This window comes from Anastrepha obliqua, chromosome 4 (assembly GCF_027943255.1).
Source record: "Anastrepha obliqua isolate idAnaObli1 chromosome 4, idAnaObli1_1.0, whole genome shotgun sequence".
Taxonomy (NCBI): Eukaryota; Metazoa; Arthropoda; class Insecta; order Diptera; family Tephritidae; genus Anastrepha; species Anastrepha obliqua.
In genome coordinates this window covers 84202675-84223733 of record NC_072895.1, presented here as the reverse complement: position 1 = coordinate 84223733, position 21059 = coordinate 84202675, and the positions used below count along the sequence as shown (strand labels likewise).

The 21059-nt window shown below is 36.3% G+C and overlaps 2 protein-coding genes across 2 annotated transcripts; one reads left to right on the top strand and one right to left on the bottom strand.

The window, feature by feature from the left end:
* Positions 1–1373: 1373 nt before the first annotated feature.
* Positions 1374–20923, bottom strand: LOC129246440 (spondin-1). Its single transcript, XM_054885276.1, has 9 exons — positions 20389–20923; positions 3776–4170; positions 3374–3704; positions 3187–3317; positions 2896–3121; positions 2663–2834; positions 2113–2582; positions 1877–2044; positions 1374–1806 (listed from the first exon to the last, which is right to left on the bottom strand). Exons 1-9 carry the CDS (start codon positions 20585–20587, stop codon positions 1559–1561), a joined length of 2340 nt encoding a protein of 779 aa, XP_054741251.1. The 5' UTR covers positions 20588–20923; the 3' UTR covers positions 1374–1558.
* LOC129246439 (protein teflon) lies at positions 11642–19500 on the top strand. The gene is made up of 5 exons (XM_054885275.1): positions 11642–14023; positions 14085–14132; positions 14194–14247; positions 14308–14352; positions 17973–19500. Exons 1-5 carry the CDS (start codon positions 11735–11737, stop codon positions 18795–18797), a joined length of 3261 nt encoding a protein of 1086 aa, XP_054741250.1. The 5' UTR covers positions 11642–11734; the 3' UTR covers positions 18798–19500.
* Positions 20924–21059: the final 136 nt, after the last annotated feature.

The following is a 21059-nucleotide window of genomic DNA, read 5'->3' as shown; positions in this document are numbered from 1 at the left end:
CATTATCCATTTATATTTTTCAAAAAAAAAAACGAAAAAAAATTTTTTTTCCACGAACACATAATTTCATTCGGATTTCACATTAAATTCTCAAATTTCGTAAGAAATTATTCACTGTTCCAAAATCCACTCCAAAAAATGCACAAACAATTTTTACATGTTGCACTTACGTTTTTTCCTTATGGCTTCCAAATCAGAAAGAAATATTGACACATTGTAACTCACACTGTCAATTTGACAGTTCAGTTCCGCCCCAAGCGTTAAAAAAGTAAGCGACATTATGGCTGATTCAAAAGAACGATGTACGCGTTGCCGGTGTTCCGAATTACAACCAAACTTTACGAAACCCATTTTCAATACTTACTTAACAATGTGCGTAAGTTTGGTTTAATTCGGTTCAAAGACACGGCGGGTCCACGTTTTGGCATATACTTCGAGACCCTAGTCATCAATAGGTATGAAAATTACCCCATATTAAAGCACTTATCAACAGCTTTCATTTGATATCCATATTGTACAAACACTTTCTAGGGTCCACGTTTTGGTCTCTATCTCGAGACCCTAGTCACGGAGCGGATGGAAATACTCTGAACGAAAGCATTCACCAACAGCTTCTATTTGATACCCATATTGTACATACACATCCGAAGGTTACCCGGGTCCACGTTTTGACCTATATCTCGAGACCCTATCTACCAATAGGTATCCAAACTATACGGAAACCATCTTCAATACCTCCTTAACAATGTGTGTAAGTTTGGTTTAATTCGGTGCAAAGACACGGCGGGTCCACGTTTTGGCATATTTTTCGAGACCCTAGTCATCAATAGGTATGAAAATTACCCCGTATGAAAGCACTTATCAACAGCTTTCATTTGATACCCATATTGTACATACACAACCAAAGGTTACCCGGGTCCACGTTTTGACCTATATCTCGAGACCCCAGTCACGGAGCGGCATGAAAAATACTCTGTACTAAAGCATTCACCAACAGCTTCAATTTGATATCCATATTGTACAAACACATTCTAGGGTCAACGTTTTGGTCTCTATCTCGAGACCCTAGTCACGGAGCGGCATGAAAAATACTCTGGACTAAAGCATTCACCAACAGCTTCCAATTGATACCCATATTGTACATACACATCTGAAGGTTACCCGGGTCCACGTTTTGACCTATATCTCGAGCCCTATTTCCAAAATAAAATATAATCCATGTTACTCGTGGATGATGTAGCTTTCGAATGGTGAAAGAATTTTTAAAATCGGTCCAGTAGTTTTTGAGCCTATTCAGTACAACCAAACAAACATACAAACAAACAAACAAAGTTTTCCTCTTTATAATATTAGTATAGATAAAGCCTCTTAAGTGTTCTTGCATTTGCACTTCTTTTTATACAAATTGTATGCATCTATTTATTATATATATACATAGGTATAGTATGTATGTATGTATTATATAAAAAAATTACACTTAAGAAATTCCACATAACTGATTGGAATAATTATTACGAGTATTAAATTCATGTAATTTCTTAAGATCTTAGCTGTGCAATCAGCAATCAGCCATTGTGCAACGGCGTACCTTCACCTTGCGCTTCGGGCACGGCTGGCCACCATTCCTGGGCTCAGTAATGACATATCTACTGCGATTGGAATAGCCTGTGCCACAGCTAACGCTGCATTCAGACCAATTGGACCACTCTGACATTACACAATCCACAGGTTGGTAGACCGAGGCCTGATGTGCTTCCGATGTAACTTTTGTGACCGTAGCTTGAGGATTGCCAGAATCTGCGGTTCCTAAAGTATTGTATAGGAGAAAAGATTGCATACATTTATGTTGGCTTTTATATTCAGATGAAGTGCTTACGTAACATGCCACAGGAATTTATGCAGTCACTCTCGGTAAGGAAGTTGTTACGATTACCACGACACCCACCATAGGTGAAACTCTCACAACGCCCATATTCCCGATTGTAGGCATAACGTTTGTATATACCACGACAAGGGCCACTGTCGTAAGCCTCCACACAAATTTCTACATAAAAAAATTATTTTGTGAAACTATTTCCATTTTTATATGAATCTAGGTAATTTTGAACCAACCCTTAGCCATCTCCATGTTAATGGTGCACTCTTGTGGTACCTTACATTCCTTTTGTTGATTTAACTCCATACGCTTAGTACAGTTATCCTTCACCGCGCTATCCTCTAACAGCAAAAGTCGCGTACGTATGGTAACACCACGCCCACATGTGGCCGTGCACGGACTCCAATCACTCCACTGTGTGGTTGGACACATTGGATCGGGCAATTCCACCTCTTCGAATTTACAATCTGGCCGCATACATTTTTGTTTCTCAACTGTAACCATATGTGGACAACGTTTGCGCCCAAGGTGATTGAGGAATGTACGCGTGCGCATTGTAATACCAATACCGCAACTAGCAGAACATTCGGACCACTCGCTCCAATTTGTGATATGACATACGCCAACCCCTTCGCCATCATCCGTTACTAAAGCGGTAGCTCGTGCCAAGTTCTCACCCTCGTCGTCATCGTCCTGTGTCTGACTACTACAAATACGGAAGTGGTGTATTTATTAAAATATGTATTTATAGATAACCAGGTAGTGCATAGTATTCGTGGAGCTTACTCGCATTCAGCTACAGCAGCTGCACACATTTCCTTCGAAATCAACTGGCGTGAACAATCAACAGCAGCAGCCACTTCGGGATTCACATATTGACGCGTACGCATACGAATGCCTTTACCGCAGGTGACAGAACAAGGGCTCCAATCGCTGTAGGCAGTCAACTGACATTCGGCTGCATGGAAACCATTAAAATTAGATTTTATGTGAGCAATAACTTAACATCGATTTCATACGCCTTGTATCCTGCTCTTCAACATCGTCAGATACATCCAATTTTAAAGCTTCCAAGAAATGGTCATCACAGCTTCGGGACATAATTTTCTCTCGCCTAATATATAATTTAGCCAACGGCGTCATTTCGCTGCTTTTTGGGTTATAAAATGGTGCACGTGGATCCTCGGGGTACATGGTGGTAATGCGATACATCCGCTCTCGCGGCTGCGTTTCTGTATTGGGTGACTGCAAGAGAGATTTTGAAAATTTTAAATACCTTAAAGTGAAAATAAGTATTCAAATTATAATACCATGTAGCTGATGCCACTGTCGGTGCCCGCATCCCATGGATAGAGATCAAAGTCTAATGATTCTTTCCACGAACAATCTTCGGTGCACAAATCAACACCGCTAATGCCGACAACCCAGTCGGGCGAAGGTCCTAAATGTAAATGTTTGCAATTATTTCGGATTCAATTTGTTTAAGATTCTACCAACCAAACATAGATACCAGCGAGACCTTTGGATGTGTGCGGTCCACACGGAATTTCGAAGAAGTATTAGTATTCACATTCGGATACCATAGACCAGCAGCTTTTATAAGAGTTCTCAAACGTGGACCTCTAGCACGTAGTTCCGTTTCCAAAGCAGTCGGCGAACCGAATTCAGCTAAGAAGCGAAACCCGTCGGTGGCTATATGATTCTCACCCCAGAACGAGAAATTCGCCTCGTGTGAGGCGCCAATCACATCTGAGAAATGTGTCAACCAAATAGCGAAGGGATAATCCTTGGGATGTGTTTCATTGGACCAAATGCCCTCAAAAACGAACTGTTTGGATAGAAATCTTAAAGCTTAAACACATACATATGTTCATATATTTTTTGGGTCCAACATCTTACGCTATATTTAGCTTCGTCACAAGCACAACACTCCTTTTTCACCGTATGCACGTTGGTTTTCCGCTCACAAATGACTTGTGTTAGCTGTCCTTCATCCGAGTACCATGCACGAGGACCTTCGTAAACCATAGCAGATATTGAAACGCAACCTGCACCCGCTGCAGGTGCCACCCACATGGCCTGTACTTCAGTTTTGGGCAAGTCTTCTGCTTCCTGAACGGTATTGACGCAGCGATCACTGAATTTCGTAAGTGCGTCACTAAAGAGTTGAAACCGTCCAACACGCTTTGGGCTAGCAGGTTGTGCACGTTGGCCAAAAGTGGCGGCCTCCGCGGTGATAGTGAAGTGGGTAAAATGCTGAACCTTCTCATGAGTACGAGCGCCGAGCAGCAAAACTGTAATTATAAATAATAAATGGAATAAATATGCATGTACGCGTACTTATGTGGGTAGGGGTAGTCAGAATTAAAAAAAACACGTGATTTGTTTTTGCATTTTCTTAAGTATAACATCTTAAAAATATTGTGTGAAAATTTGAAGTGAATCCGACAAATACTTTTCCAGTTATTCAATAATTAACAATGGGCGCTCGGGCGCTCCGGATATCGATAGCAAAACTTTAAATGCGTTTTTCTCAAAACTATGTTTTTGAACTGGTGATCACCGTAACTTAAAACCGCTTGGTAGATTTCAAAAAAATTTATACTGCTTTTGAAAAGCATAAAAAACTCGTGCCTGATCGAAAGATTTTTTTTTTCAAAAATTTCGGTTTTTTTAAATAATTAATCGTCGGTTTTTCCCCAAAAACTGGAAAATATTTCCTAAGGCCGCCATATTGTTAATTTTGAAAAAAAAAACTTCGATCAGGCGCAAGATTAGCTATTAATAAAACTAAATTCTCTTGTCCGATTGATTTTAGATGCATCTCCAAGGACTTGTGATGATCACCCCAAGGAACTTCTGGAGAAACGGGCTCCACTCAAACAACGATCGCTTTTATAATTATTAATTTAATTTTTTTTCTTTCTGTAAAATAAAGCAATTGACTATCAAAAAAAAACTATTGAAAATTATAATTTTTTCGCGCCTCTGACTACCCCTAACCCCTTATAACGATTATGTTGTTGTTTTTGTTGTAGCAGCTTACTAAACCAAAACTTATAAATATCTATTACCGAATTATATGCTTATTTATTCATTGACAAAGTTAAGCACGGTAACAGTGCGGCAAAGCCATTTACAAGCTAAGATTTTAAACCTTAAGTAAAATACATTGGAAGCCGCGCTTTTAGGCATTAGAATTGGTTTTTAAAGTTTTTTTCTTAGACGTTCTAATAGAAATAAAACCATTTGATGGCTTTAGTGCTCCTACCTCCGTAGGATTGATAATTAAATGTATAGACTCAGAGCCGAGTAAGTACGGCGGGAATATATGGCACCTCAGATTTTCTCAAAGAGCTGGATACTTTTTGTGTGGCTATGTCCAGATTTCCGGAGCCCACGTAAAGCAAAAAAAAAAATGCATTTATCAACCCCAAACACGTATCCTTTCCATCCTTACTCCCGCACAATAGTCCGCGCATTATTTGCATTGTGGCTGCTAAAACAAGCAACAACAAAGATAAACACACGTTACACATTGCATCAGTGTCGTCAGCAAGAGGAAGTGGACAACCGCGATAATAGCGCAGACACACAAAATTTAGCGAAGTCCTCAACCATCTGTGCGATTCTTCTGGCAGAAAAATATGAAACAAAGATAGCGCTCCAAGCATTAACAAGGCGTTGTTCCTAAGCAACGCCAGATGGACATCCCCACTATTTAGGACTGACTATTAGGAATGCTATTTTGAATCTCTCCTACCCTGTCAGAAATCAAATAGATTAACAAAACCAACGCAAGACAAGTCTTGTCGAGGTCCTATGCTCTCGAGAGGAGTGGACAAGAAAAAAAATGTCCGGATTTGTCTATACATAGACTGAAAGTTGGTGCACTAAGATCCTATAGCTAGGGAATCTGAAGGCATCTTAGGGTTTCAGGGAAGAATATTACCAGTGGTGATTCCATATTGGGTTTCAAAGCTGACTCTGGTATCGGTGTTAGAGCTTATTTATTACTTTTAAATGAAGAAATCTAATACTTAAGAATTGTCGATACTCATAACTCATTTTTTGTAATAATTTTGTAGGGGTAACAATCTAGACCTAAAAAAAGCTGGCTATCCCTGCCCACCTTATCAAACCACATATTTTGCAATAGGTATCATTTTTCATTTAAGGGGTAACACCACTGTAGAAATTTCAAAAAATTGATTTTTATTCTATAAGCTTAAAAAATTCGTTGAACCTTTTAAAATACAGAACAAACAGTTTTATACGTTACCGAAGTCTATTTCATAAATATTTTAAGCTTTTAACCAAGCGTTAGTGACTGCTACCTAACGATTTCTCCAAATTTCCAAACTTTAAACGCGTTTTTCTCAAAACACGTTTTCTGAAATTGGCACGCAGCATAACTCAAAAAATTTTAAATATTTTTAATCAGGGTTTCCACTACGTCTGTATAATAACCTTCTTAAGAGAAGAGCGTATGGGATTTTCGATAGATTAATTTAAACGATTGTTATAATTATTTAAGTGCCGTTTTTTTAGTCCAAAATAGAGTTTTTTCCTTCAAATGCTTGCTAATTCCACAAAAATAAATATTTTTAAATCCCCTACGCGTTTCTCTAGCTATTCTTATCTAGATTAAGAAAAAAATGTTTCTTTGTTCCAGATTAAAATTTGCACTCTCTGTGCTGCGTGCCGCGGAGCTCCTTCAAGAGAAACTACATTACAAAAATGTCTCCAATGCCGCCATTTTGTAAAATTTTTCGATCAAACTTTGTAGTTTTGTATTTTAGTATATAAGTAATAACTTCCCAAATCAGAGTGATTGTTTTCCCTTTCTTTCTATACAAAAAAATTCTTTAAAAATCGTGTTTATTTTACGCGTGTAGAGTGGTGTTACCCCTTAAAATTCACCCCTTGCCGTACCATTTAGCTTGACGAAACTCGGGTGCAAGTGTTACGCGTCAACGCGTGGTAAACAATCAGAATAATATAAACTACTTTGTAATAGCAATTATGAGACTCGTGACTAACTCTGGTGGCGTACAGATAGAAACTAATATTCAATCATGACCTCGGCTCGTGATATTTTACGTTTGGCCCGACGATCTATTCACGAGCCTGGCTCGTCATATTCATGTTTGGACCAACATTTTTATCACGAGTCAGACTCGTTAAAGCACGGCAAGCGGTGCGGTTACTATTTATTTTGTTGGCAGTTTTTGCATTATTGGCTAGTCTACCATCTTTGGCGGCCTTACGCCCCACTGGTGTTATGCTGAAAACAGTGAACACCGTAAACGCAATCCCGACTCAGCTGTTCCGATCAAACTAATAAGAACCCAATGTAAATGAAAAGTTCCTTCCTTCCGTATCGTAGTACCGTAGATTTTATTTCACGATTTTTAAAAAAATCCTTACAAATGTCACCGTTCAAGAAACGCTGATCTAGAGTCAGCATATCGGAAGTTCAGATATTACAGTGTGCTGGACTTCGCTACTAGAGTGACGTGTTTTTTAAAGATTGCTCGTTTCCTTATCTACACTTTTGCGAAATGAACACTCTTAACGCTCTTAAGTGGTATTTTAGTGATCGTATCCGGATTTTAAAAAATTGCTAAAAAAGTATGCATGTACAAATATGTTTAGCTTGGACAGGTTCATTGAAAATAACTATTGTCATCAATCATCAGTTTCAGCTAGAAAGGTGGTACGCATTTTTAAACAAATATTGCACTTTCTATTGGAAATGTGGATAGAATAGCTCATACACGCATGTGGAAAAAAATTGTACAAGCATTCATATAAATTTAAAATAGCATCAAACGGAAATGAGAAGTAGAGCCTTACGGCTTTAACTCTTTTCTGGTAACCCTTCGCCGATATGTGCATATTTTTGGTCGTACGATAATGGATGGCACATCAAAAGTGTAAGATTTGATTTTAATCAGTTTGATAGTCAACTATCCTACACGTGGAAAATAGAAAATCTAAATAGAAAAAATTGTACAAGATTATATTCATATAATATTTACCATATCGCACTTGTTACGTTAAAGCGTAACAACTCAAAATCTGAACATTTTCAGTAGAGACGAAAAACTGTTTCCCTAAATATGAATAATATATTACAAGGAAAAAAATATGTAATATAATTGCGCGAAAATAGCATTAAAAACAATATAACGGTTGTTTCATTCTTATTTGTTTAGTAGTTGCGCTAAAATAACAAATTTTTGAGTTGTTACTCTTTTCCTGAAATTTTTTATACACTTAGTGGTGTTATTTTGAGTTGTCTCTGTTTAACTGAAAAAATAACACATAACTTAAACAAACCGTTTGGTTGTAAACAGGCACAATTCAAAATGTTACACTTTATGTGACACAAATTTGTTCAAACACTTGGAGACAACTAAAAATGTAACTCTTTAGTTGAGACAAAAGAAGTCATTCTGAAAACAAAGAGAGAGTCATAACGGTTTTTTTTACGAAAGACTAGACAAACCACTGAACGATTTTTCCAGTGGGTAGAGATGACCACTGTACATTGTTTTCTTGCAAAAAACTAAAATTTGGAAATTTTGAGTTGTTACGCTTTAACGTAACAAGTGCGATATGTCCAAGCTAAGTTTGTTGTTGTAGCAGCAAAAACGTTTCCCATACATGTACGGGGAGTACTGTAACGTAGAATCGACTGTCGTGTCTTCAGAAATGATAATTGGAGATTTACTATATTCACAGAACAAATTATTCAATTCGTTTATATTTGTTTCTTTTTTTGTGCTATTATTTAAATGGCGGAATAAAAATCCTCAAATTGCCAAGGCATTCCACATTATGGTGCGCCATATTTGTTTCAGATAGCTTGTAAGGACTGACGTAAAGATATACGAGTACAATGAAAGAAAATAAATGATTTTCAATAGTCCAAAGTAAGATTTACATGTACTTTGTTTTTGTAACTTAATAGTTTGAATGGCAACATCAGCTGATTATTTCATGACGAATCAGTCGTGAAAAGAAAATAGAAGCGTCATTCCACAAATTTCTATCAGATTGTAACAAAACAAATTACTTTGATATTCAGTCTACGAAATCGAAAGAAAAAATATTATATGAAGTTACCTTGAAAGGCACCTTAACATTCATATTTTAACAGACCGGATATGAATAATTTATTGGAAAGAATAACTCTTACAGACCAGTGTTGGGAAATGCAATTTAACTTTAGTGCAAAATAAAAACTCATCTACTCATTTGCTGGTGGCATGAATGATGGAATAAAAGGTTGCGTCTTCTGCATTCGCTGTGTCGGAGAATTACTTGTTTGTGAAGACGAAGACTGGGCGAAAGTAATAGAAACAACGGAACACATGAAATTAAATGCACATGCACGAACTTTCATGTTACGACGTATTTCTTTAAAAAACGCAAACAACTGAATTTAGAGGTATTTTCACAGTTCGTGCTTTCACAATTTAATGTGTATAGTTTAAATCTCATCAATCACAACTCACCATTCACAAACACGTAATTTTTCCTCCTATTTTTTGTTTTGTATTGGAAAGGGTATTGACGTCAGACTTGTCATAAACGTGAAAAATAAAGAACTGTTTTGGGAAGACGCCACCTTCAGTACGCAATTCGCCTTGCATTCAAAGGTATAAACTGTAGGTCAAGGTATATCTATGTATAGATACGCCTTGCTGTAGGTTTTACTTGTTTATTGCTTCAAATATCTAAAGGGTTTTCCAATAACAGGTGTTATTTTTAAGAGCCCGCTATTAAAATTTACTATAAAATGGTGAAAATTTGGCAGAATTTTGGGAAATGAAGCTGGAGCAACAGTTACGGTTAATGGATTGCGCTATCGAGAGATGATTAACGATTTTTTATGGAATTGGGTGGTATTGAGCTGGAAAACGTTTATTTTCAATAAGACGCCGCTACGTGCCACACAAGCAACCAAACCATTAATATTTTGCATAAATAACACCTCTTAATGGAAAACCCTTTATATTTGAATAAATTTTCTGCCTAGAGCTGCCTCAAGTACTAAATTACGTAACCCGTAGTTAGTACTTAAAAATTTACTCGTAATTCACACCTACTACGCATTTCACTCGCTTATGGACTGTGGTAAACAGGTGACTGTAAATTTGAAGGTCTCCCAGACTTCAAGCCACTTTAACGGAACCTAATAATTTTATGCGGCAAAAAGAAAATCCTCAATACTGATCCTGACTCTGCCGCAAAAACGTTTTCCTACAAATAAAATATGGTTATGCGTCTATATGTCCTTAAAAATGAATTATGTTTTCTTCTTATTTGACGGAAATGATATCACTTACAATACTTGTTTATGCATTCATAAAATATTTTTAAGCGGCTTGTCATATACGAGTATATTTAATAACAAAAATTTTTCACTTCTAAAAATAATTGTATATCGATATTACATAGATACTCATGGAGGTACAATCGTCGAGAGTCAACAAATTACCAACTTTGTGAAAAAAGAGGTTGTCTGTAAAGTAGGTTTACTGACGATAGTTTAACGTGATAACGTCATAAGAAAATACTGATTGAATGGTTGCATTTTTCAAAAGAAAATTTTATTTGTTTGATAGATATTTTGTATGGATATAGAGAATGAGTTAACATTAACATAACATAACATAACATAACATAACATAACATAACATAACATAACATAACATAACATAACATAACATAACATAACATAACATAACATAACATAACATAACATAACATAACATAACATAACATAACATAACATAACATAACATAACATAACATAACATAACATAACATAACATAACATAACATAACATAACATAACATAACATAACATAACATATCATAACATAACATAACATGCTGTTCAAGCAAGGTAACGACGCATGAGCAAGATAACGACGCATTTTTTGGTGCGTGCAGCCGGCTACATAGAATTATAAGACGTTATCCCGTCAAAAAATAATAATAACATTAAAACAACAGGTATTATTAACAAACTTGGTTTTATTTTAAATTCTTCAAGTAAATCAAATTAATAATAACCAAAAATTAATAATAATAACATTAAAACAACAGGTATTATTAACAAACTTGGTTTTATTTTAAATTCTTCAAGTGAATAAAATTAATAATAATCAATAAGAAGGCATATGTAAATACAAATACGTGAATTTATATATGTACATATGCGCATATACACACATATATACGCTCACTTAAGTAGGAGAGAGCAAGATGTCGAACGTTGCGGTTCGTTTGCTTTGTTTGCTTTGTCGTTCGTTCCGCGCTCTCGCTTGCAGTTCATTCAAGGTAACGGCAATGAGAAAGGTAACGACAAATGAGCAAGGTAACGGCAATGAGCAAGGTAACGACATATGAGCAAGGTAACACTAATGAGCAAGGTAACACTAATGAGCAAGGTAACGACACATTTTTTCGTGCGTGCAGCCTGTTAAATCGAATTATAAGACGTTATCACGTCAAAAATAAATATGCAAAGTCATATATTAGAATAGCGATGATAAATGTTTACAGTATTGCTCTGATCTCAAAAATGCGTTTCAACTTGCTTTGAAAATTTATGTTGTGTTCAATGATCTTTCATTTTGTTGCCTATTTGGCCCAATATTTCTGCGGCGTTAGTCAACACTTTTTTTAAGCAAACAGCTGTTTAAAATCTACGCGCGTCGCGTCCCCTTTGAAAGAACAGTTGCTTTGCTTTGAAGTGCCGTTAAGTGAACTCCTTCGAATTGGAATAATTGATCAATATTCATATTAGAAGTTGGGAACCCAGTTACTCAGGCCGAAATGGGAAGTGCAGTAAATGAATTGAGTGATTTTAGCAATACAGGATTGGTGAAATGCGGGGAAATCGTTACGTCTGCAAAGCAAAATAATTTTTTGTTCAGATGTGCTCAGTGCAACGAAATGTTTTCTCAAATGGCTATTTTTACACGGCATCTTCAATGGGAACATCAAGGGAACGTATTACCCAACAGTTCACAAAAGCTACAAGTAATAAGCACTTACACCATGGAGGAGCTGCTGAGTAATGAAAATGGCGCTATGGACACCGGCGATAATGAGCTAAGTCTGGAAGATATCAACGGATTGATTACGGATGAGGATGATGATACAGGAATAGATAGTGATGTGGAATTAGAAAACGAGATAAAAGAACTACTGACTAGTATTGCTACTACTACCTCGTTAAATGGATATGAAACGGAGTATTCTGAAAATGATTCTGGCGTTGAAAGCAGAAATAATACAAATGAAAATCCAAGTGAACCTGATCTGAGAGTTACAAGCAATACCAAAAAGAACCAGGTAGCCAGTGTTGATGAAGAGTTAGAGAAAACTTGGAAGAATCTACAAGATAATATAAACACCAAACAATCCGAAACTGGAATAAGAAATGATGAAACGGAAAATAAATCTGAATTTGATATCAAAGATAACAGCAATGAAAATCATAATTCATGTCTTGGATATGACAAAAATGCATGTGAGTCAACGGATGACTGTAAACACGTAAACTATGGTAAATTAAAAATTAAGAAAACAACTAAAGTAGCAGATGACAATCAAAGCAGTGACTGTAAGCAACGTCATAATTTGAAAATTTTTGTTAAAACTCAAACGAAAAGTAATCTGCAAATAGAAGAAAAAGCCACTTTGAAGAGTCACCTTAAAATAAAAGACAGTTGCATAAATAAACAATTTCTATTCAAATGCGAGGATATAAAGAGCAATTCTGAAGTAGTCTCTCTGACAGATGTAGAATCCTCAGATATTGATGAAGCAGGAAAACCACACGACCAGCGGGATATTTTACCCGGTAGAGATATTAGAAATTGCCCAATTGGGGTTAGTGACGTAGCGATGCATGATGCAGAAACTTACACAACACTTGATCGATGTGAGCCTTACGTAATAGCAGAGGTCGACGTTGAATTGGCAGAAATAAAATTTTCCGAAGAAGAAATCAGTCAGATGAAAAAGGTTATGCCCGAAATGACGCTGGCCACTCTTAAAGAAACTGAATGCGAGTTAGGAACTCCAACAACACAATATTTGAGTAGTTATCAAAAGGAGTATCTTGACTTTAATGCGTCTGAAATGAAAAGCGTTGCATCAGGCGAACATGCTATTGCACAAGCAGGCGAAAATGAGAATCCCCTTGATCTTAGTTTTGATAAGTCCTCACAGCTAAGTAATATACAATCGGAGGCAATTTCAGAATTCTTAAATAGCGTTGATCATCGCGAAACTACGACCAAGCTAATCACTGAACAAGTTGATAAGTTATTAACACATCCGTCGACCTTTATTGATAACCCAATTCGTCAGTCGACAATTGATTGCAGCCAGTTACAACGTTCCGACAGCATTGACGGCCTTCAGTTACCACCATTTTCAAAATTTTTTAAAAACACAGCAAATACTTTGAAGAATACTAATGGGTTTTTAGCGCAGTCAACACCAAAACAAAAACATGTAAATCGTATGCCAGAAAGAGGAAGCCCATTACGGCCGTGTGGAAGACTAAATATGAATGAAAACTGTACATCCGTATCTACACAAATCAGTTCTGCAAATTTTACACACTCAAATGAAAATAATGACTTCAAAAGTTCTATTCAACTCAAACTAATGAAGCGATTATCACTGGCGAAGAAAAAGGAAAATAAATCAAAGAAACGGAAAACTGAAGTTGACGTTGCCAAAACTGATACCACAGCAAGCAATTCCGGCAAAAAAATGGGATTAGAAATATTGAGCGTTGATATCATTGCGCCAGCAGAACAAACTTTGAATACTGAAAATATACTCTGTAACGGTATTGCATCAACTGCCGAAGCCCAAACACAAATAAAAAAAGTCAATAATTTCGAGTCTGTTTTTGTAAGGCAAGATGTAAACAATATATGTAAAATGGATACATATATGAGCATGCCCCACGCTGCCGCCGATAGCACAAGCGGACCACCTACGACGCCTATAAATGTTATTGACTATACGCCAGAAGATACGCTAAATCAGTTGAAATTAGAAGCAATTGCCGATGAAAATAAATTATTAGATTCACTAATGGTACTATTTGATATCGATTACTATACAGCCGAAAATAATTTTTATTTCTTTCTATTTGTAGCAAAATAGTTTTAATATTACGGCTCCATTGAACGTTGATATACAAAAGGTAAATCCTTTCGAGCTCTATTTAAAAACGTAGTTAAGTACATCTATTCATCTTGTTTTAGTCACTGCTGGTCGAGGAAAACAGTTCGTTAGATGAAAGCATGCTCTCTAACGGTGTAAGTAAAATGCGTTGTAATGTTTGCAAACGCTGCTTAAAAGATTATACATATTTACAGATTGACGAAGAAAAGTTAAACTCTCTGCTGCTTCGGTCGATTGGAGTAAGTATAAACAATTATAGTTACCATCATTAATACAAAAATATTGTTTAAGCTCATTACCTACTAATATCTACATATATGACGTCATTAGTTCTGTTCGCGTTCTTTTTCTTTAAGAATTGGGCAGTAATTTGTCAGCATTCACTCTCAAAGAGAAAAGTATCAAAAAAAAAAAAAATGTACAAAAAACTTGTAAATCTTTCAATTTTCGAAGGCGCACAATAAATAAAAAAAAATTTTTGAGCATAAGATTGTCAACAGTTATTTTTTACTGGAAAGTTGTTACAAGTAAAAACCTAACCTATTCGTAACCTAAAAATTTGCACAACTTTCGCCAAAGTGAAATGTAATTTCTCCTTCCTAATATTCCATTCTTTGCAGATTTTTAGCTATGAAAACACTGTAACATGTTAGTTTGTAACAATTGTTGCAAATATACGCGTACGTGATCATAACTACTACTACAAAGCATGACTTAAAAATAAAGGATTAGGGCGAGGTTGCGATAAAATCGCGAAAAGTCGATACAATTGTTATTATGAAAGGACTTAGCACTGCGACCTAAAAGATATATTGTGCACTGTGCATGTTTTCAGAGTATTTCTCTGAGCTCGATTCCAACAAATTTTAGTATTTGTAAAATATATACTCTGGTAAATTATATTTACATGCCGATACAAACCCGCCTTAATAAAAACAGCTACGCAAATTTGGCGGCCGCCTTGGCCGAATGAGATAGTGCTTGATTGCCATTAGGTAATGCACAGGTTCAGACCTACGTGCGTGAATATCAAATAATAGACAATGTTTTTTCTAATAGCGGTCGCCCTTCGGTAGGCAATGGCAAACCTCCGAGTGTATTTCTGCCATGAAAAGACTTCTCATAAAAACCACTTGCCGTTCGGAGACATCTTAAAACTGTTGGTCCCTCCATTTTGTGGGACGAGGAGCTCGCTCAAACATCCATCAAAGAGTGAAAGCGCCAATTATATACATATATATATATTTTTATCAAATATACGGAATGAGGTAAATAAACTATAAACTAGCATATCCTTGTAATTCATGATTCAATAATAAAAGGTTTGCTTAGTAAGCAGCTTTCTCGTTTCTTCTTGACAAATCGGCGCCCTTAGCAAGACACTGGGTTGCTAACTCTAGAGATTTAGAGTAAAAGTGGAGGAAAAGTAAAATATGTAGCAAAAAAATTTCACTTTCAGAAGAATGTGCTTATGAGCAAGAACTTACTCGGTACGTCCAAGACCAATATGGACCACGATATGGAGTACATCCGGACATACCGCTTAAATCAGGATATCATAGATGGGGCAATGAGCGTGAAAGATGGACATTTTCACATTCTGAGCCCGATGCCTTTCAAATATAGGTTGCGGAAGTACTCACTAGATTGTTTTAAAAATATATAACTTATTAACAAGTTCATTTTGTAATATGTAATTACTCACAGCCTCTGAACGGCATATGGTTTTTTATGAAGAACTTTTTCATGGCAGAAATACACCATGTCTGTTGCACTTCCGAATGGTAGTCACGCACCAACCCATTCGGCTACGGCGGCCACCGCAGATGTAATAATTAATTTGAATAAATACGATTAGGAATATAAGAGTACTTAGAATATAAGAATAATCATGGTTTGGCGGTCAAGACTCCAAACTTACGTGGGCAGAGCATAGTAAAATAAGGCATGAGTATGTTCAAAGTTTGTTTTTAGTCAACTAAATTTATAATAAATCCATTTCCTCTATGAAAGTATTGCTTAGGGTCATAATGCTTAGGTAACACAATAGCGCCATATTGGCGAAACTTCGCGGTCAGTTTTGACTAAAAAATTAATTCATAAAATATAATTCTGGGACTATATTTATTTAAAATTAAAGTAATTTTTACCAAAAAGTTATTTAATTTTTCCACTTTCTTCGCCCTTCTTAAATGCGACCTTTTGTAAGGGATTGTCAGTTTTATAAGTCCGTTCCACACGCAAATATTTTCCCACATAAATAAACAATAACTTAATTTTACAACTCAAACATCAAATGGGGGAGTAATGAAAATATGGAAATAATGGAAAATTCATGAACTAAGGGATAAAGGTAAGGGATAAACGCTAAAAAAAACACTTTTTTCATGAATTTATTGTAGCGAAACGGTTCAAGTCAGTTTATTAAAAGTTGTTGCATATTATAAAGTAACATTTCAAGAATATTTGATAAAATTTTCATGTAAAAATATTGCAAAATGAGCGAATGCGAGCACATTTACGTAGACGTCTTTTCAAAAATACATTTTGCAGTAGTCAGCATATCTCAGCGTAGAATCATCTGAAATCAAAAAAATCGAATAATTTAGTTAAAGTATGAGTTAAACTTCCCCTCAACGTTTATTTTGACGATTTATTTTCATTTTCAGCCATTTGGTAGTCGTTTGAAGTAAAAAGTGATTTTTGACGAAAAAATGCCGCCATTTTGTAGGTGTAAAACCACCTTAATATAAAAAAAAAATGGCGAAAAAAAACGTTGGCGGGAGGTTTTTTATATGTAAAATATGTGTGCAAAATTTCAAAAGGATCGGTTGAGTAGTTTTCAAATGCCAATGACTACGCACTTTAAAAAAAAAGGTTCGAGAAAACCGCGTTTAAAGTTTGTAACGGACTACGCGCGCAACTGCTGCGTCTCGGCAGATGTTTGAGGCGGCTCGGCTTTATGCTCTATAACTTAAAAAGTTTTGCTCGGATTGACTTAAAATTTTAACACGGTATTTTTGAAATGTTTTACTACAATAACATGCAAAAAAAATCGATTTTTATCCCTTACCCCCCCCCTTAAAATTAAATTTCACAAAACAAAAACAAATAACTTCACTTCAGGCAGGAAAAGTATTCATACATTGCAATATACGGTTAAAGTATTCATATTTATTAAAAAAAGAAAAAAATAAAAAATAAGGCGTTAGTACCTTGTGGGATAACCTTTCCGCTTGAGGACCTCCGCAAGTCGATGTGGCATGGAATGGACCAATTTAGAGGTATCGTCTTTGGTAATTTTGCTCCGTTCATTAATTATTACGTCTTTAAGCATTTCCTTGGAGTTTATGCTGTGCTGACGGATCCTGCGCTCCAGTAAATCCCACAAATGCTCAATGGGATTGAGGAAGAGTGACTTCTTCCTATGATTTGCCCAATTTCGTGGAAAGATTTGCCTTCATTTCTAAGTTTCAGGACAATTTTTCTCTCGCCAAAACTAATTTCCTTAGTTTTGAGGGACATCGCTATTTCTTGTACAGAAAAACTTTAAAATAACTCCAAAGTAATGTAATGGATTTCTTAATATGTTGCTTTAATTTCTTTGTGCACGGATACTTTTTTTGGCAAGTGTATATAAATTTGAATTTTTTGAATATTGGTGTCCCAGTTTCTTTTTGGTTCACTGTAAATGCTCAATACAGATTAGTTCCCGTGAAAAACTTTAGCAACAACTTTTCTCGTAAGTAATTTTACAGAAAAATTAATCTGTCAGGCTGTCTTTAACCAAACATACATATATTTGTCATATCATTTATTTAAAACTGCAACTTTTCTCACCATTTCTTCTTTGTCTTAGTTAAAAATCATTACTCATCCCAACGCGGAAGACGGATTGAAATTGGAACACTTGGAAGCAATGCGTGCCAAGGCAAGTATGTTTGCAAAAATATACGCTGACTTTAAGTACCTCTGGAAATTTAGTAAAGGAATTAAAAGCTATGAAAAATTGGAACTGGATTTCAGTAGATTAATGCATCGCTTAAACGAGCACTATAGACTGGAGCTATCGATTACGCAGACAAAGCGCATTGTTAATCTGGTTTCTATGTGGTACATGGACACCTATCACAAGTGGTTTATTGAGAAGAAATCTGCATTAAATGTGATCTATTATTTGAACCTCTTCAGCTTCCTACCAAAGACTGCACGGCGCATTATCTACTGTGAAGAGTGTCCACGATATTTTCTTTCCCGACGTAAATACTTTTCTCATCGACAAAAACATATTCGCATGCAATCCTCTTGCCCCTACTGCCAAACAATCTTTACCGATCGCGCAACACAGCTAATACATACCAAAGTGTGCACCATATTCAAATGCGTAGAATGTGGCTGTAAATTTGAAAATGCTGCCAGTTTGGAGTATCATCTGCGCACCAAGCATTTGCTGCAATGCGAGACATGCGGCCAATTGTGCGCTAATGCGGTAGATTTAGACTGGCATGAACATCAGTATCCGACAATTTGTGGCTTATGCAACCGATTCTTCGACTCAGTGGCAGAATTACAAAAACATCGCCAAGATTCGTTTCACTGGGACTACACCTGTCGAATATGTGAAATTTTCGCGCCCACTGCAACTCAAATGAAACAGCACCTGTCCATTTGTAATGGTAGATAATTTGCTTAATTTCTATATACGTAAGACAATGTAAAAGTGTATCAACACATCCAGTATTTTAATTGTAAGTAGAAAATGTGAATTCATTTATTAATTGTTACCTGCAGTGTTTCTTAAACTAAATAAAAGCGTGCAATGAGAAGTGCATTATATGGAAAAGTGAAAAAAACAACAAATCATTTTGATTATAAATTTATGGGAAATTTTGTGCGCTGTTACAACAACATACTTTTTTTTACTGTCACTCTTTACCGAAAGTTCCTTCCGACGACATCCTGGACAAAACTAGCCTACAACAACTGGACCGGGCAGTGTTTGGACATACACTTAACGACATTCATCAGAAGATACTTACCACCTCGGGGGTTGTCCGAATGCCGTAATCGGAGTCCAACCACCACCCACAGCAGTTGAAGAGTATCAGCTACCTCAAGAGACCGGCGTAATCTTGGCACAATTACGTTCTGTATACTGCAGGAGGCTAAACTCTTACCTACCCAGAATTGACCCTGACATACTAAACATGGGTATGTTCAACAATACGCAACGCGTTCTTAAACGTCATTTTTGTATCAAAAGTCGTGCATTATTTGCAGCAAAAATTTTCACACTGCCAATAAATACGCTAGTACAATGTCTGATGAAAAGTGGGTATTTAATTATTTATTTTAGCTTTTAATACAAAAATTGATGAAAAATACGATATTTAAACTTTATTTTATTATACTTTTCTTGGTTTTAGTGATTACTTTAGTACATCGGAGATAAAATTACTGCTCAGAGTCCGACTGAGCATGGAGAACGAGTTCACGTCGGGAAGGAGGAAAAAGAGCGTGCTCTGGGCTAAGGTCGTAGATGAAGTAAAAAAAGTTAATAAAGATTTAAAAATAGATAGAAACATCGCCCAGCGAAAATTTTCTAATTTACTCATCACACATAAGCGAATAAAAAAAAAGAAACAATACATCCGGTAGAGAATCAACATCATGGCTTCAAAAAAAGACTTATTTTTGGGTATTTCCCGTTTTGATATTAAACTTTTGACAAGATATGTCCTTCTTTTAAGCTTTACACGTTTTTTTTTTCTTAAATTTAATAAAGGACTATCGGTTGTTTCCTCATATACATCGTCCATGATCAAACTTAGTCACAATTCCATTTTACTGCACAGCGCGTTCATAAATGCAACAAATCTATTTGCAATTTTTCAACAAATCTATCAGTTGCATGAATTGTCACATTGACAGCGCTGCAAGTACTGCGCATTATAAAGCGTTTCTGAACATAGCCCATATTTCCAGCGAGTGAAGGCACCTAGTACGAAACTAACCACCTTTCACCACATCAAACCCACTCATCTAAACCCCTCTCTATCTGGACCTAACCTGTCGAAACAGCAAGTTTCCTGTGTTTACCGTTAGATGATATAATAATATATTATACATCGCACTGACAGGGTTTAGCAAGCTGCTACAACAACAACAACCGAAAGTTCCTGTAGATACAAAACGCCATATATTTCTAATGCAGTATCATAATACTACTCAGTTGATAAATATTTAATAAATTTCCTCATCTGGTGAACATTTACCGTTATATGTCTCGCCCGGCACATAGCCATTAGGGCCCTCAGCAACTATTAATTTGTATCCATTGTCCCCGCGTGAACGTCTTCCGTGAGGCAGGTGTGTTGGTACACGCGTACAACAGGCCGCCAATTGAAATGCCACTAAACAGAGCAGTAAAATTGTCAAGACGCACTTGTTGCTTAAATGGCACTGCATTTTCATTTATTATTTTCCCCACACAATCTGATTTTGCATATGCATGTATGTGGGTGTGTATGTATGCTGTCACGCTGTGATTAGCTTAGTTTTATTCGTTTTTCTTGATGAGCTCTAAGTTAATTGTTACAATAGCATAGGTATTTGCACAAAGATTTCACACTACTTGCACCAAGCACACTTGAGACTCGAAATTACACTGTCAACTCATCTACACACTTTGAATGTCAGCAGCGTTGGTCACGCTAACGCGTAATACAATTACGACTATGTACGTATGAAGCTTAGATTGAATGCTTCTGTACGATTCGGTGTACGCGCTCAGACTGAATGCCTTGAAGATGAGCTCGAGCAAAGACGATCTGTCAAGTGGGACTGGAAGCAGGCTGGCTCTATGTACGTTTGCATGAATGTATAGGCATATGAAAAGTCAGCGCAAATGTATGCGAGCATAGGTCTGCACATGCATACATACATA

Coding starts and splice junctions, on each gene's coding strand:
- LOC129246439 (XM_054885275.1), top strand. CDS start 11,735: ATGGGAAGTGCAGTAAATGAATTGAGTGATTTTAGCAATACAGGATTG. Junction 14,133..14,193: donor TGAACGTTGATATACAAAAG/GTAAATCCTTTC, acceptor ATCTTGTTTTAG/TCACTGCTGGTCGAGGAAAA. Junction 14,248..14,307: donor AAAGCATGCTCTCTAACGGT/GTAAGTAAAATG, acceptor ACATATTTACAG/ATTGACGAAGAAAAGTTAAA.
- LOC129246440 (XM_054885276.1), bottom strand. CDS start 20,587: ATGAAAATGCAGTGCCATTTAAGCAACAAGTGCGTCTTGACAATTTTA. Junction 3,122..3,186: donor ACAGTGGCATCAGCTACATG/GTATTATAATTT, acceptor TCTCTCTTGCAG/TCACCCAATACAGAAACGCA. Junction 2,835..2,895: donor TGAAGAGCAGGATACAAGGC/GTATGAAATCGA, acceptor GTTTCCATGCAG/CCGAATGTCAGTTGACTGCC.